We start from the raw sequence: 17,267 nt of genomic DNA on the forward strand, positions 1-17,267 counted from the left end.
AACACGATTATCAAGCTTTTTGTTTAATTATGTCTAAATTGTACTGAAGTACAGTAATTGAGAAAAATGTGTATAGTGTATAGTATTCAAGAAATCGCTAAAGATTAGTTAAGTATCCATGCATTGGAAACAAAGTACATATCAATATTTGAAGAACAAAACTAATCTGTTTGCCAGAACACTTGTTTTTCATTTTGATCCACAACAGAGATTCTTAAATAATCACAGTATTTATGATACAAAAGAAAACAGGCCTTTGTCTCAGCTCTCACACACAAGCTGTTTTCTCTTTGAATGTTTTTCAAGCAAACTTAACGAGAGCACGAAAACAGCAGCTCTCAGCTCCGCAGCTCAATGTTTTACTTCCACACAAACATAATAAACACATTTTTCAGGTATGATCTTTGTGCAATGTAGTTTTTTTCAGTTTTGTGTCCGTCACATGTTAAAAACATCATCACCTCACAATTTTTCCGACATTTTCCTGCTCTATGGGCTCCCTCTGACATTTTACTAGGGGTTTGGGGGGAAAGTTCCAGAAAATGTCCAGAGCAATTGATTTGGACATTTGCGTTCTCTTATCCTGATAATTACAGGAACATGTCTGAAGTTCAGTGCATGTCTGAGAGCAGCTTTATGTTTTACTTATTCTTACTCATACCTGTGCCGGCTCCCAGCCTGACTCCTCCCAGGAAGACGTTGCTGGCCAGAGCCTCTTTGTCCCACACGGTGAGCTCCAGGCAGACGTTGTTGAGGTCTCCTGGCTGCAGGCCGCAGTAGGTGAAGGTGTGGTTCCACTGCGGGTGCACTGTGCGTCGCTCCACCGACGTCTTGTGCTTGGTCGACTTGTTGCTGTCTGGAAGCAGGTACCTGGGATGAAGGTGAAAGTGATGATTACTGCACAATGTTGGGGCTGTGTCTTTGTGAGTCACTGGTCACATAAGGAGCAGGGAGCGTCTCACCCTTTCACAAACGGATCAGACGTCCCTCCGGACTTTACAGCCGTTAGATTTTTGGCTCCTTTGACGAGCAGCTCAACCATGCCCCCTTTAGGGAGGGTGAAGCTGCTCGTCTTCTTTCCTTTCAGGAACCCTTTCTTCACTGAGGAGGGAGAGAGGCGGACACAGAGAAAAGAAAAAAACTAATTGGGAATTCATTTAAGTAACACTTGAGAAAGAAAACAAGTTTGTATGATGTACTTTACATGGAAAGCATATGAACACATGTGAACTCTATCTGCATAGACAAACACATGCACACAAGACATTTTTTAACAGTAGCTATACTCAGGTGTAACAAACCACATGAAGATGGATTCTGAAGGAAAATAAGTCTCAATCAATCAATAAAATGAAATCACAAATTAAAGTACTGTCACTCAAGGGAAATTGCTAATTCTAAGAGTTTGAAAAACAAACAAAAAGAGTTGAAAATGGAATTAATTAGAAGTGAAATGATGGAATTTGAGCTTTTCAAACTTTTTGAAAAATGTTGGGTTCTTTCCTGACCCATCACACGTCCATGCTGCTAACTAAAAGACAAACAAACGTGCTGCAGAAATCAAAACCTACTTCGTGGAGTTAATATATATCCTCAATATAATACATTTAAGTGGTCACAGTTGTGAGTGTACCTTGCACTTGGTCCAGAGGCAGCGTGAGGTTCTTCTCTGCAGGTATATACTTCAACACGACTGTCAGTTCTCCTTTATACTGCATGGTAGAGTCTATACTGTTCTCCACCTACACAAACATATTTCACAAACCTCTCATGCACTTGTCATGTGTCTGTATTTGTTTAACACAGAAGAAGAAGAAGAAGAAAACAAGTGTGCTTGCCAATTCAGGCTCCTACCTTTGGCTGCAGAGCATACCAGTCCTCAATCTGGGAATTGAACTCGCAGGTGTCCAATGACAGCTCCACTTCTCCGAGGAAACTGTTGTGTCCGAAGCGGTCGTGTTGCCACACGGAGACCTGCAGGGTTCGAGTCTCCAGCTGCGAGTGGCTGATCACGTACTGCACAACATGAGAGGAAACACAGAAGCTTTACTATATGAATGAAGCTTCATAGATCGAGGCTGAACGTTGGGGAGGTTTTCAGCCACTGACCCTCAGATTCTCATTGAAAACAGGGTTAATGGTGTTGGCCTTGATGCTCGTCTTCCTCTTGCTCTGTCGTGACGTGTCTGGCAGGAGGTACGTCTTCACATATCTGCAGTGAAAACAACACAGACACTCAGTCGTGCTCCGTCGGAGGAAATCACATGCAGATTCTTCCTGTCTTGACTATATTACAGCAGATTCTTGCACAGGCAATGATGAACCTTTGCGGTCAATATCAATACAATATAATTTCTTTAATTCAAATGTCTTTACAGAAAAAAACTGTTTGGCAAGAATCCATCAAATTTGGCAATTGAAACAGTGACGTGAAGACGGATGTTTAACCAATAAATGTTACAAATATATTATTAAAGAAACATATGAAATGGGTATCCATGTCTGTGTGTGTGTGTGTGTGTGCACTCCTACGCGTCCGTGCGCTGCTTCCTCTCGTCTCCTGTTGCCAGATTGTGACACTCTTTGACCAGGATGTTGAGCGCACCGGTCTTGTAGCTGTAGCTGATGTTCAGCAGGATCTCGCCACTCACCCTGGCGTTGCCATAGTCACCAGTCTCGCTGTACATGCTCATCATGCTGTTTATGCTACTCTGTAAGAGAGACACGAGAGGAGGAGGAGGAGGTCAAAGGAGGAAAAAAAAGAGGAAGAGGGAAAGAAAAGACAAGAAACACGTGTGGTACAGGCCAAAAAAAGGGAGATGGTGAAATACCTTTGTTATTCTAAAGTTTGACAAAATGCTGATGAAATATGTAATATTCTTAAATAAGATTAATTAATTAATAAGACATTACTTCACTACTACTGGATCCCTATAGGGTCATTCTGTACCCAGAAGACTTAAGATTTAGTGGTGAACACAGAGTAGAGATGTGAGCAAGACCTGCATGACAGAGAGCCCTGCCTTCGATAAATAAATGTAAAAGAGGTTGAACACTTTGAAAAGCCAACAATTTTCAGGAAGATTCACTTTTATATTGTGTGAGTCAAAGGTCTGCAGTTTGTGTAATATACAAAAATGAAGGTATCATTTGTGTTTGTGGATTATTATTATTATCCACAAAAGAAGAGAAACTGAATGATTGAAATGAATTGCATTAGTGACACCGGGGGCCATGCGTGATTCTTTTCCTTTTTCTATCAATCAATGACTTTTTCTTTACCTGTTGATCTTAGAAATGTCAAAATCGTGTAAAAACGTCTGTAACAATATTTCAATCTAAAAGATATTTAATGTACTATCACAAGTGAGGCTCCTCTTAATCTGGAACTTTCTGATTTTAATTAGTAAAATCAACCTGGGCTGTGTGTTTATAAATGAGGCTCTGTAAACGAAATGAAAAAAACACACAAGGGAAATGGTTGAAAGTAAAAGCACACGCACAAGATTGGAACTTGCTAAATGTCTTCTTGTTATCACCAGTTACATCCAGAACGTAACTTCTTTCTGAGGTAAGAGTCAGAGTATGTCTGCACCTCCTGAGTTTTCTAGATTACAAAATTTAAAAGTCATAATTCCACAAACCAGCTGGCAAAACACACTGTACTTCCTTGTATCGTGTACCTGGAAAACCCATTTCATGAACAAAAGACTCCAGCAGGTAATTATAAATGCAGCATTTCTGGTGAAGCAGGCTAACATGGGTGTTCAGGACATAACTGGTATAACCCACTGATAATAATATTCCTGTCCTTCCTGGAAAGAAATACTGGAGAATGTAACTCAAGGGAACCATTGTGATCAATGCCTACTTTAATGAAAGGGGCTTAGACATAATGGCAAGAGATGAGGATAAAATCACAACAAGAATGAGCACAAACACTGAACATGCAGCTTTGTTTGAAACCTACTGGTATGTTTAAATTGAATCTATGTATTATTGAATCTTGCATGTAATATTTGTGCTCTGCAGCTGCACCTTTACTCTTCTATAATGCAGTGGTGAATATAAACACATGCACAAACGTGGAGGAGGAGACTTACAGTCTCAGCATCTGAGTCGGGGACATTCAGGTACCCCCACCTTCTCTCTGAGCCAGGAGTGGAAGACTAGCAGTCGATTCATTTAAGAGACAGAGAGAGGAAGGAAAGACGGAAGGCAGAGAAAAAGGGGAAGGAGAGACATCAGAGCTCTTGGATGTGTTAGTGATAGAGGCAGACCCCGAACACAGACCCCCGGCCCCTTAGGAGGAGCTGCAAAAACCCCGGCCCCGGCAGAACAGCCAGAAACCACATCACACTCGGTCACCATGGTGATTATCAGATGAAATGAGAGATTACGACTGATCTGGAAACAGCAGCGTTGAAATCAACACACGCACGCGCACACACACAGATGTGTCATGGCAATCTTGGTTTCTGAGAAGTGACTACAGACCCATTACTCTGAATAATAAATCATAACACACAGTCAGCACAGACTGATGTACTGAGTCACTTATCATCATCATGTTGTCTCATCACTGACAGCAGCAGAGACACAATGATAATTTTAAAATCTATAAAATGCTGCATATTTCATAGTCAGCTTGTTATCTAGAAGTATGTTCCAGTCCTCTGTGTGTATTAAGGGCATTATAAGAAAATTCCACACAATGGAAATAAAATGATGGACAGTAATTATAGTACTAGAGCAGACAATGGTTAACAGAGAGTGATGTTTAGACACCTGTAGCCTTACAGAGCTCTGAGGCTGTACACTCTTAGTTCACCTCAACTTTTCTCAGATCATTCAAATATATACACACATATATATATATATATATATATATAAAATATTCAGCGAAAGCTTGAAAAACACAAAGGAAATTGTATTACAGTAAAATCAATGGCACAAACAGCACAACAGTGGTGCTTTCATTATCCACCCAGAGCCCTTTATATGTCATGAATCTTGTATTAGTGGACAGAGTATATCAGGGATTGAATCAATGACAGACTCATCTATCTGCATAATGTCCCTCATCACCTCCTTCCACTTCCCTTCATTCTCCCAACAGCAGGTTGGCAGCGGCTGTTACGAGACGACAAAATAAATGAGACAGGAAGTGCGTCTGTCTCGTCTGTTTACTTCTCAAATTACACACTCGCACAAACACACTGACGGTACCATGAGTCATGATGAAAGACAATTATTTAGGACATTTGAATAACTGGATTTTCTGCCAGGATAAGTTATAGCTTATCACAGGGGCAACGAGTAAACACTGGAAAGTCAAAGAGTCCATGGTGTTTAATATGAGTGATTATATCATATTGAACCATGGAGTCAGCTTTGGGTTAATGTGCTGATGCTTTGAAATATCCATCATTTCTGTCAGCACAACACATTTCAATTCAATTCTCAGTTCTCAGCTCCAACTCCAGGGTTAGTTCAGCTGCCATCTAACAGGAGTTAAGGATCCTGTCTACATTTGTCTACAGTCTCAAACACAGAATATTGAGATATGTTATAGTTTGCCCCCAATTTAAACTTCCAAGCCTGATATTCATTAACCTCTTAGCTCTGTTTTAGTTCTCCACCGTCTCCTGTGGGAAATGTCTGCCTCTCGAGAATGCTCTGCACTTTGTTCACCAGCCAGTCTTCAGCTGTATGCGTCTGCTCTTTGGCGCTGAGAGTGATCAGAGCTTTTTTTAAAAAAATCAATATTAAGAGTAAAGAAAAGCAGAAAAAAACATCAAAAACAATTAGCTCAGAGATGCTAAGATGAGGTTTGTTTGTTTGTTAGTTTGCAGGATTATGTAAAAATGACAGATTTCCATGAAACTTGGTGGAAGGTAAAGATGGTGCGGATTCGGATTGTGAATCAGATAATGGAATTTAATTTGTGCTTACTTAACATTTTGGTTGATTTCTCAGAAAATAGTTCATGGGTCATGATTCTAAATGAAATTCAGAATGAATTTAAATGTGGTTCCATAAGGGGACGGTTGGGCCTTGATGGAGGAATTTACTACGTGCCATTCTAGTTCTTTCCTGGATTGTCACGACGCGAGACTAATCTCACATTACACACAGTCATTTAATTCACTGTGAGTTGCAACTTTAAATGTTTTCTCTTTTTGTGAGCTTCACAAAATAAATTCCTCCTTCATCCATTGTTTGAGGGTATAGAATAGTATACTTAGAATATAATACTTCCCCAAAAAAACTACAAGAACTATCTGCATAGCTACAGATGCCACAAAGGGTCCTGTAGAAATGTCTGTTAGTAATTTGAGTATAATCTTTAAAATATTCAAAAGTTGCTGTATTAATCTACAGAAAAATAAGTTTCTACAATACACTACTCTCATATACACAGCAGTAATGTTTCACATTAACATACTACTAGTCAAGTTTGTTTTTATTAATGCAGCAGGTTTCCTAAGGCTGTTTTATTTGTGTTGCAGGTGTTCGTGACACAAATTCGCCCGACAGCTCGCACAATGTTTACACAGTCAACACAGGAGCGCACAGACCTGACTCACTCCTCAGGTGACACAGAGGCGATGTGTACACAGAGTGCATGTACACGTACGTTTTATGAGCACACAAGACTCTTCACAAAATATATTCTGCTTATTTTTGTGTATGCAGTAGCTTTAATACGGGATTTACCGTTGACACTGCGTTGCTGAGGCGTCGACGGGCCGTCTGGCTGTGGGCCGACATCAGGGCATCGATGTCTTCCTCGGCATCTTCATCAGAAAACTCCTGCAGAATACAGCGCTCAGTTTTAATCAAAAGGGAGGCAACATCTGGAAAGCTGGCCAGTGCGTCTTTATGATAATTATTTTGTCACACAGCAGCTCTGTGTGGGTGGATGCAGCCAGCTTTCAAAAATTCAATCAGACAAGTCGGGACAGAGCGTGGTAATTTGTTTTTCACCAGCAAAATCAAAATGTCACTGAGTGTACAGTAAACTTGTTGGCTTGAGTGAAGGAGTAACTTTACGACCAAATAGCATGTGTGTGTGTGGGGGGTGGGGGGTTGAGCGTATGACCCTGTTTTTGTATTTCCATGAAGAGCTTTGAATGCAAATGAAAACTCAGTAAACACAAAGACAAAGCAGCCACATACAGACAGCAACATCCTCCACCTGTTTTCAGCCTACAGCCGTTTAGATGCTCCTCGTGCTCTTTGAAGTGAGCTCTGAAGTGAAATTAACATTCAGCCCCACATCTCTGACGCATCACGAAACCCACAGATCCTGAGCTGGATACGGACAACCAGTTTATATGGATTTTAAACAAAAGAGCCACGGACTGCGAAATCCAAGTGTCTCTGTAAATTTCACACTCAAAAGCTTCAGCTGTGACGAGAATCTGCGGCGACACCGCTGCAGGAATGTGGGATCAGCATGTGGGGACACAGCAGGAACACAGGAAGAACAGATTGACTGACACTGCTTACTGTATCGTTGAGCCCGGGGACTGAGCGGCTTCTGAGGCTGAGGGCGTCGTCACTGCTGGGTTCAGAACCGGGAACTGATAGGTCCATCTCTGAGCGACTGTGATCTGGGAGAGAGGAGAGGGAAACGGGAGGGGGGGGAGATGCAGAGGAGGAGGAATGAGAAGGAAAATAAATTGTTTCAGAGATGGTGTTTGAAGGGACTGGGAGGCAAAACACTGAGAAGCAGTAGCAGACAGTGAAAGAGGGAGGACACTAATGATCATCACCATGTTATCAGCTTGGATAAAGATCACGACTGTGAAAAGACATTTTGCAATAACAATAATGGCAATAAAAATAATTTATTGTGCTCTTCATGTACAAGAAATAAAGCTCAAATTGTTTCATTTAGACTTGACATTTGAACAAATAACATTTCGGCCTCTGCAGACAGAGACATCAGAACCAACATCTGAACCAGTCTGGTTTAAATCAGTCGTTTCCCTTCCTGTTTTCTTATGCAACCATTTTTTGAATGTGTGCGAGTTTATTTTATGTGCATCACCATCATTACGCTGTTTTGGTGCGAGTACTGCATTAGCCATTATGGTTTTGCTTCTTCATGAGCTCAGTCATTATTATTTTTTTTTTAATGTGGAGAGAGAGGAGGAGGCTGGTGAAGTGGGAGAGTTGACGAGAGGTCCCGACAGACCCAACCTAAGATGAGACAGAGCCAGCGTAGGAGAAAAAGTATGACTTTCAGGCACAATGGCTAATTGAAGAGGAAAGCTCTGCTGTGTGTGTGTGTGTGTGTGTGTGTGTGTGTGTGTGTGTGTGTGTGTGTGTGTGTGTGTGTGTGTGTGTGTGTGTGTGTGTGTGTGGATTGAAAAAACTCCAGTTCAACACAGTGAAAGCCTGAAACCTTGAAGTTGCAAGACGCAAAAAACACAAAACCCGCAGGCAGGAGTGTTTCAAAGGACTTTGGGAGCCCGAGGCAAAAGGGAACCTGTGGGCCCCACTATCAAACGTCGTTAGGGTGTTTCTGATCATGTCAGTACAGTCGTCTGTACAAAGCAAATCATAGAGTTTGATTGGGTTTTCACAAAATGACTGTGGACTGAACGTAATCAGCAGTTGTCTTGGGCCCCTGCTCAGCTCTGGGCTGCAGGGACTGATGCAACCTGAGTAAGTCATGATATTTTCAGGGACTTGTAGTTAGCTGCAGGATGCATGCTGAGTGCAGTTTTTAGATAAACATGGAGTTTGTTTGTTGGCTGGTTTGTTGAATCATAAGCATCATTACACAAAAACTCCTGATGAAAAAATCGTATTTAGGGAAGTGATTTCTATGAGTGTGTGAAATTTGCTTGATTGAATATAAGCGGACTGTTGGGCTTTGCAGAGGTATGTGATCTCCTAAGTGCTATTCCAGTTTCAATATGACTTTTAAAAAGAAAACCATAAAGTAAGGGACATGCCGATAGGTTATATTATAGAAAACTATTACTTAGTATTATTTGCAGTAATATTAACGGTAGGACTTCACACACACTGCAGCTGTAGCTCTAGTTTCCTGTAACCCAAGAGGGTTGGACACAAAAATGAAATATATATTAAAAAAAAAGATAAAATAAAAAAGTACAAGGTTTTATATACTGTTGAAGATATGGTTTGACACATCTGTGAGTGAAAGTGCAGACACTAAGCGGAGCCACTTTAAACTCTTCACACACTTGTTAGCAGCTGTTACTCGCAGAGATAAAGAGTTTGACACAGACAGAGAGTGAAGGTGATTATACTTTAATAGGAGAGCACTCCACACATAAAGAAGAGCAGCAGCGAGTGACGGGGAGTGAAAGTCAATAGTGTCATTTCTGCAACCTGGAGTAGGGAATAATTTTGACCTATAAAAGATACTTAACAGTCTGCGCCGCAGCCCTGATTAGCCTGTCTAACAGCCCTTCTGATGTGATACCGCTTCCTCTGACACATTTTCAAACTGTGACTCTGGCGTGGAAATGTTTGCGTGTGAGCTGTGAAGCTGTGAGACAACAGCAGGAGGCAAGTTGTGTTAATGTGGAGGGAAAAGAGAAGAAAATACAGGAGGACTGGGATCTGAGTTACCTGAGGACACTGAGGCCCTGGACACAGAAATAGTCGGAGTGCCAGAGTTCGTCCTGTGATGGCCGACACCTCTCTTCTCCGGCGCACCATCGCTTGAGTGTAAACTGGCAACGCTCTCCGCTCCGTCAGGCTGTTTGCAAACACAAACACACAGGTCAACACCAAAACTGTCAAAAGAACATTGTAATCCAGACTGTTTTCCTCAGTGTCTTGCTGTATGTGTGTGAGTATGATTTGCTGACCCTGACCCTCCGGTTGTCGCTGGCAGTGGATAATCTGTCCGGAGTTTGGGATCGCAGGTTGTTAAGGACTGTGGGCATCCCTGAGGACTCCACGGCAACAGCCCCGCCCCTGAAAACCACAAAGATATGAGTGCAACGAGATCAAAAAGTATTGAGCACCAGTCAGCGAACATTTTCTTTACTCTCCACGGCTCAATTACTGCAACCAGCATCACCACAGGCCAAACAGGCAGGTTTACAACGGGAACTTCATCAGTACCAGTGACAACAACTTAAGATTTGAAAAGTCGTCTAACACCTGTCTGAGGCTGGATTTACTTAGATATCACTTAGGCAGATGCCTCAATGTCACTGAACCTTTAATAGCCATTGAACACATCTGCTCTATTCATGAGGTTTTACACTGTAGTTTTTATACTGAAGAGACTGAGGCTGCACCAACACTGACAGGATGAGCTCTGAGAACATCCTATCGTTACTGCTGACGTGTTTTTATTGATCCGTCTTATTTCATGTCTTTGATTTTATTGTAAAGCACTTTGAGCTGCATTTCATGTATGAAAGATTCTGTATAAATACAATTTATTGTCGTTATTATAGTATCACCTGTTTGAACGTGGACTCGGAGCAGAGCGAACACTTCGCACACTCTGAGCGTCTCCGTCCGAACCAGATCTGACGCTGGCGCTGTCGACTCCGTTGTGTGGCTTCAAGGTGAGTCTGTTACCTTTTTTATTCATCCTTCTGCAAGCACGCACACACACACGCACGCACGCACGCACGCACGCACGCACGCACGCACACACACACACACACACACACACACACACACACACACACACACACACACACACACACACACACACACACACACACACACACACACACACACACACAGCCAGTTATCCACTATATTTTGGAGATATGCGCTCATGTCCATTACTGCAGAGTCATTACACTGTGTCTATTTTCTCTGCTTTATCGGGATCATCTTGGTGGCTTAACTCTACAGTTTGTATCCTGCAGAGACGTACAGCCCCGGTACATAAATATTTTATTCAATTATTTCCACTAACTAGGTTATTTTCTGTCCCGTCCTGAAGTCTGCTGATTATGTGATTTGAGATGATCCAGATTTTGCAGATCTAGAATTTTAACCCATGTTGGCTGAATGGCTGTATACATGACGGTGATGATCTGCTGGTTGATCCACCACTTTGGTCCACACGGAAAAATCTCATCTGTTATTGGATAGATTGCCACAAGAGTCTGTACAGACGTTCATGCTCCCCAGAGAATGAGGCGCTGTGATGCCTTCAGGAGCCATTAGAGTGCAGACAAGATGTGGTGATGTTAGCCGGCACAATCCAATTATCATCGTGTTATTTTTTCTAAATGTATTTAAAACTGCATTCACGGCCTCAGAAATCACATGAGCAACCACTTGCTCTTATCGGAGGCCTTTGTGCTGAGGTGAGCCCTCAACACACTGCAGATTTCTTCAGATCTTATCTGGCACTCTCACGCTTCTTTTGTGTTTTCATGCTGTGGAATAAGTCACTGAATAAACACTATCAAATTCAAATTGGTATGAATATAAGCTCAGCTGTCAGTCTTTGTTCACATCTTACTCTTTTTTCCTGACTCCGTCCACAGCGCTGCGTATCGCACTCCTCTTGGATCTTGGCGTGTCGGATCGCTCGGCCTCGGAAGGGACCGGTTCGTTCTCTGTAGGCTTTTCATCTGTAACTTTAGATGAAACCCAGCAATAAAGCATTACAATCGGCATATATCTGACAAGTACATGTTAAACCTTGAAGCAGAGTGAACACAGCAGCAGAAACCCACGAGTTTATACTCCTGTCAGTCATGAGCAGAAACCTGAGGCTGCAGTGGACTCAGGTTCACCAAGGCTGGACAGATGACGAATGGAAAAATGGGGGTGGTTGTGGCTCAGAAGGTAGAGAGTAGCTCCTCCAGTCTGCATTCTGGAGTCTCCTTGGACGTATGAGACTTGTGCAGTGAAGCACTTTGAGTGGTTAATAAGACTGGAAAAGTACTATACAAGTACAGCACATTTATATTTTACCATTAACCATAGCCTGGTCTGATTTCTAATGAGACTGCATATGACGGGGTCTGAATATGACAGCGTGAATCCATGGACCACACCTGCCTCCTCAACAGTCCAGGCTGCTGCTGGTGGTGTAATGATGTGAGGAATGTTTTCCTGACACATTTTGGGCCCCTTAGGGCGAGAGAGATTTTATGATGCAATCATGTCAACATGGACAAGAATCTCGAAGAAATGTTTGTGCAATCCATCCCATGCAGAGCCAATGCTGTTAGAGATGGTCTGTGTTCCTAATAAAGTGCTCATTATTGATCATTTACAGTTTTCTAGAGTATGTTCGTGGTCGGACTCACTGATTGGGCTGCTCAGGATCGTCTGTTTGATCACGTCGGTGCTCAGCGCGACCTGCTCAAAGCGTTTGGACCGTTCCTCCAGGAACCACTCTCCTGTCACCACCTTCAGCTCCCTGCAAACACACACAACTGATGAGGGTTCAACTCCTCAAAACACCAGTTCACACTGTTGGATACTAACATCAGTTATTTATTGGTGTAATCGCACAAAACCCACTGAGAACGGACATAGAACCCGATGTTCAGCAGTAATATTTCAGTTGGTGCTGAATAATTCCCACTGTAGCAGAGCTGGAAATGTCTCATAGTCAGAAGTTCTGCCATGGATTCTTCCCTCATGAATGTTGAAAATGAAAATATTTCAGAGGGATGACGATTGAACTTTATAATCACTATGAAAGCTGCAGTTTGTGATGCTGTTGAAATAGTTTGCACTAAATCGAGACGTGTTGAAGTCTTTTAGGCAAATGGTTTAGATTTCCTGCAAAACTATTCTACAGACATTCAGACATTAGTTGTTGCATTGGTTATTAGGTGTACATATTAAAAGTCAAAGTGGAAGCTTTGATGACTTATTAATGTTTTAAAGTATCTTTCTTCCTACAAAAATCCGGTTGACATTTACACCCACTAGAATTTCACATTATGTTTCAAATGGAAGAATATCTAAATCACTGTATTAAACGCCGTTTTAATAATGCTGTAAGACTGGTTGTAGTTGCCATAGCAACGTAACACGGCTGTAAATGGCGCTCAAAGGAAGGCCGAGTCAACAGAAAGCGAAACAGCCGAAAGAAGTAAAACGAGACGGTTGGTGAAAATGGCTCCACTTTTATCTTTTTCCCGCTCAACACTTGACGCCTCATTAGCAGAAATAACTGTCAGAGAAGTTAACAAATCAACCAAGAACAACAAATAACAAATACTTCAGTGTCTTTTTAGATCTTTAAAAACATAAATGCAATCAATTTGTTTGGGGAACAAAAAAAAAGAACTACATTTGGCAAGTATAACTAATTATCCTCATGTGTGGAGTGTGTAGTTAAAATAAATCACTATAAACTGCAACTGTGCACCACTGGTATAAACAGCAGTGATAAACAGTGCTCAAGGGGGATAAGGTAGATTTTTCCTTTAAGCCTTGGAGAAGATCCCAGCAGCGAGACATCTGAGGCTGTCAGCGACAAACGGAGCCAGATGTGGTGTCATTTACCATCTAATCCAAACCATCTGCACTCCGTTCATCTTCCAAACGCCAGACATCGATTTGGTCCCTGCAGGCATCGCACTTACGTGATCTTGGCACAAACGTTGCACCTCCACTGGCGTTCCTTGTGGAACGTAACCCGACAGTTGTTGCAGACCCGCAGCTGACACTCCTCGCAGAGCTCCCCGCGGTCGAAAATCAGGCCCAGCGTCTTCAGGCAGCGAGCACACTGTCGCTCCCCCAGATCCTGGGGCCGACGGGTTCCCTTTCGTTTGATCTCCAGCAGCTCATTCTTCAGCTTCCTGGAAGAGGAAAGAGGAGGACATCAGGAGAGATGTTAAGAAAAGTCAGATTGAGGTGAAAATTAGTTGAAGTGGTGGCAATGCAGTCTTCACCGTATCCTCTTCTCCTCTCGTTTCCTCAGTTTCTCGTCTTTCTGCAGCACCTTCAGGATCATGTCTCTTTCATGTTCCAGCAGAAAGGAGAGGTTCAGATCCTTCTCAGCCTGCTCCATTGATCCCTCAGTTAGACGCAAGCAGTCAGAAAAGCCAGCAGCGATGTTACATGAAGGGCGTCAGAAAGAACTACATCATGATACAAAGTGCTCCACGTTCTGTTCTGCTAAAGGTCGGGTTGTTCCTGGTCTTTGAGCATCGGCAGAGCCTGAATTTCCCAGCGCCGCACTTCCTTACAGAAATCTGACCAGAGATGACCACTTTCAGGAAGCCTAGAGGAGACACGAGACACAAGGAGAGGTCAGTGAATTACATCTGATGTTAATAATTTAGACGAAACTGTAAATGGGTCAGAAGCAGTGAATAATATGTGAATTAGGAGTTCCAAGAACACAGAGAGATATATGTTTCAGCAGTAAAGTTACAGTCAAAACACTGTAAATAAAGATGGACGACATTACTGCTCCTCAGAAGTGAAGCCAAACTGTCTCTATCACCCCCGGGTGGCTGGCTGCAGACTAAGTCAAACGTTACCTCCTCCGACTCGGTTGAGCACAGGTACCCTGCTCCACACACTGATCGGACTCGGACAGATCTAGCTCCAAAATTGCATCAAAAGCACAAGCAACTGTATCTGAGGAGATGGAGGCACATCGTCCATCTTTTTATTACAGTCTATGAGTCAAAAAGGGCATCAAAAATCCCACAGTGTCTAGAGAACATTGGACATAATGAACAAACCATGATTTGTTTACATTCACTAAGTAGACCATTCACAATAATCAGCGGGGGATGAAGTGGTTGTTGAAGGCTTTCAGCTCCCTCTGTTTCCCCTCACTTCCCTGTGCTTTGCATTCTGTCCGTGGATCACTGCAATTGGAGTAAAATGGAATTATGGCCAAAAATTCAATTCACAACCCCGAGAAGCAGGTCGACTGAGAAACTGAGCCAAGTGACGTGGTCTGTCTGCTTTTCTATTGATCTCCTCAAACACAAACAAACAGCAGCCCACATGCTTCAGGCGTCACTATGAGAGCAAAGGGACAGACATCTCTCTCTCTCTTTTCACAATCAGATTTGAAATACATTCAAAATAAAAGGCAAACAAGCCATTTATGAGTAACTTTTATAGGGAAAGAAATCGGTTTAGAATATTGAAGGTCCAGGTTAATGTGATTGTCTTTACTTGGATGAATTACAGAAAGATAATGATTTGCTGACGTACAAGGGGAAGGACAAGTAATTGGTAGACATTTGACGGCTCCACAGCATCTTAACAACCTCCCAATTAGGCTCCAAGCCTGACATTCACATCCACATTCCTCAGCTTCCATTAGCAAAGCCCCGTCCGATAAACACAGCAAGACTCGTACTAATTATCGGCACACCTGCATGCCAATGCATACAGCTACATTACATTCATTTGGCAGATGCCTCTGTATGAAGAGACTTATTAAGTGTCTGCAGGGAATGCAAAGTCTGCCCATCAGTCACTTCATATCTCATCAGCCGTTGAGATCTGCTGTGAAATCGTGCAGATATTCATGGAGGATGAAGCCTTTAGACTTTGGTGATCATCTAAGGTTGATTTTTGTGGTTTTGGGTTAAATGTCTGAACAATTATTTGGTGGATTGTCATGAAATATGTCACCTAGGATTTATTGCAACACCCCTGGTGAACACCAGCATCACCGCTGTGTGAGAATTGGGCCTCACAGAGCTGCTAGCGTGGCTGTAGACTCTTGTTTCCGCCCAACTATTAGCAGAGTGTTTGGATAAAAGTATCTTGACATATGTCTTGACACTATGACATATGGACGGGAGGAGCTAGACATCGAAGCGACAACCCTTCGGATCATGGCTCTAAAAGCTGATGATGATGAATGATCCAGGGTAAAGCAATGAAAATGTCACTCCCACCAGTGCTGTGGAAATGCCAAGTGGCTCCGATTTCACATGAGGCTTCTGCGAGTTATTGATAGAAATGATTGCCACACATGCTTTGAATACCACACACCCTTAACCTTAACCAGGACCAATCCTTGCCTAACCTTAACCTAACCTGGTTAATAATGATTCACATCTTCTCCTAACCTTAACCAGGACCTCCGAAATAATGCTTTGCTTCATTAGGAATGAGCTTTGGTCCCCATGAGGTCTACTGGTCCTGACGAGGTCGGTGTTCGTGATTGAAAAGGGGTCCCACAGAGGAACAAAAATGAGAACACACACACACACACCCAGAAAAAGAGACGACTCTCTTTCACTGCAGCAGCTGAACAAGTAAACTGCTGTGAATAATCTGATTTGCACAAAAATAAGCTTTCCATGCCGCCAATAAAGTCGATCGTGACGATCACAAACTAATATATACAGGGTTGTATGAGGCACTGAGGAGAGGGACAAAAAAATTAAGTTGGGAAATAAAAGTTGAATGAAGTGGAGGGATCTGCATAAACCCACACCAGCCCCCTTCAGTCCTTCTTCATTACCGTCTCTTTCATCCTCGTCCTCTCTCCTCTCTGTCTCTTCCCTCCACTTTGCATGAATTAGCACTAATGAACCGGCAGACATCATCCGGGCTTCATTTGCAGCCAGAGGCACATCATGACATCGACGATTATGGCATTTTAAACTGAACTGCAGCTGCATTGTGGCCAATGAGGAGATTTCCCTTCAGTGAGATAGAGAATTTATTTATAGTTTGAAATTCTCTTTCTAGTGATTTTTCTTCCTAAAGAAGTTATGTTTTCACTCCTGTTTGTTTGATTGTCGGCAGGATTGCCCCAAAATAGCCATGATTCTGTGTGGATGCATTTACATGTCTATCAGTTTCTGCAATTTGGTGCAGCTTGATTTAAGGGGACTGTTGGGCCTTGGCGTTTCATCTAGTTTTTCATTCTTCACTCAACTATTGTTAACAAGCGCAAAAAATGTCTTCCAGGAGAGTGCGTTTGGAAATATCCACAGTTATTGCAGCTTTTCAATGATATATCTCCTCCCTCTGATCTACCCAGAGTCCAGGTATCAGGACTCAAAGAACTTGCTTCCTTACTTCAACATTAGGGATACACACCACTGCACAGACCAATATAAGAAAAACTGAATATGCGGTCATCTCAACCTCAGTAACTGTAACAGCACATGAATTTCTTGGCTGCTGAGAAACTGTGCCACATGATCTTCCTGACGTACCAGGCACACATGGCTAACTTGGTCAACAACAACAGTGAAGCAAAGCTAACATTTATCTGAGCTTCTATCATATTCTAGTTGTGCTGTTAGAGCAGTTTGAATTGTGTGCTGCAGTAGGCGTGG

General features: G+C 42.5%; 1 protein-coding gene across 5 annotated transcripts in view; it reads right to left on the reverse strand.

The window, feature by feature from the left end:
- Nucleotides 1-17,267, reverse strand: part of sytl5 (synaptotagmin-like 5) — a 36,448-nt gene that overhangs the window by 3,343 nt on the left and 15,838 nt on the right. Inside the window, exons 2-17 of one of the 5 annotated variants that reach the window (XM_069533291.1) lie at nucleotides 13,890-14,221; nucleotides 13,581-13,796; nucleotides 12,288-12,400; nucleotides 11,492-11,609; nucleotides 10,467-10,604; nucleotides 9,867-9,969; nucleotides 9,619-9,748; nucleotides 7,507-7,619; nucleotides 6,721-6,816; nucleotides 4,104-4,169; nucleotides 2,533-2,711; nucleotides 2,110-2,212; nucleotides 1,855-2,016; nucleotides 1,634-1,742; nucleotides 963-1,101; nucleotides 662-870 (exon numbers count right to left, since the gene is read on the reverse strand). In XM_069533291.1, coding sequence (XP_069389392.1) covers nucleotides 662-870; nucleotides 963-1,101; nucleotides 1,634-1,742; nucleotides 1,855-2,016; nucleotides 2,110-2,212; nucleotides 2,533-2,711; nucleotides 4,104-4,169; nucleotides 6,721-6,816; nucleotides 7,507-7,619; nucleotides 9,619-9,748; nucleotides 9,867-9,969; nucleotides 10,467-10,604; nucleotides 11,492-11,609; nucleotides 12,288-12,400; nucleotides 13,581-13,796; nucleotides 13,890-14,008 — 2,113 coding nt within the window. In that variant the 5' untranslated portion in view covers nucleotides 14,009-14,221. Of the gene's footprint in view, nucleotides 1-661; nucleotides 871-962; nucleotides 1,102-1,633; nucleotides 1,743-1,854; nucleotides 2,017-2,109; nucleotides 2,213-2,532; nucleotides 2,712-4,103; nucleotides 4,170-6,720; nucleotides 6,817-7,506; nucleotides 7,620-9,618; nucleotides 9,749-9,860; nucleotides 9,970-10,466; nucleotides 10,605-11,491; nucleotides 11,610-12,287; nucleotides 12,401-13,580; nucleotides 13,797-13,889; nucleotides 14,222-17,267 lie in introns of all 5 variants that reach the window. The other 4 variants (XM_069533292.1, XM_069533290.1, XM_069533294.1 and 1 more) reach the window with 4 other exon arrangements.

This window comes from Paralichthys olivaceus, chromosome 10 (genome assembly GCF_024713975.1).
Source record: "Paralichthys olivaceus isolate ysfri-2021 chromosome 10, ASM2471397v2, whole genome shotgun sequence".
Classification (NCBI taxonomy): Eukaryota; Metazoa; Chordata; class Actinopteri; order Pleuronectiformes; family Paralichthyidae; genus Paralichthys; species Paralichthys olivaceus.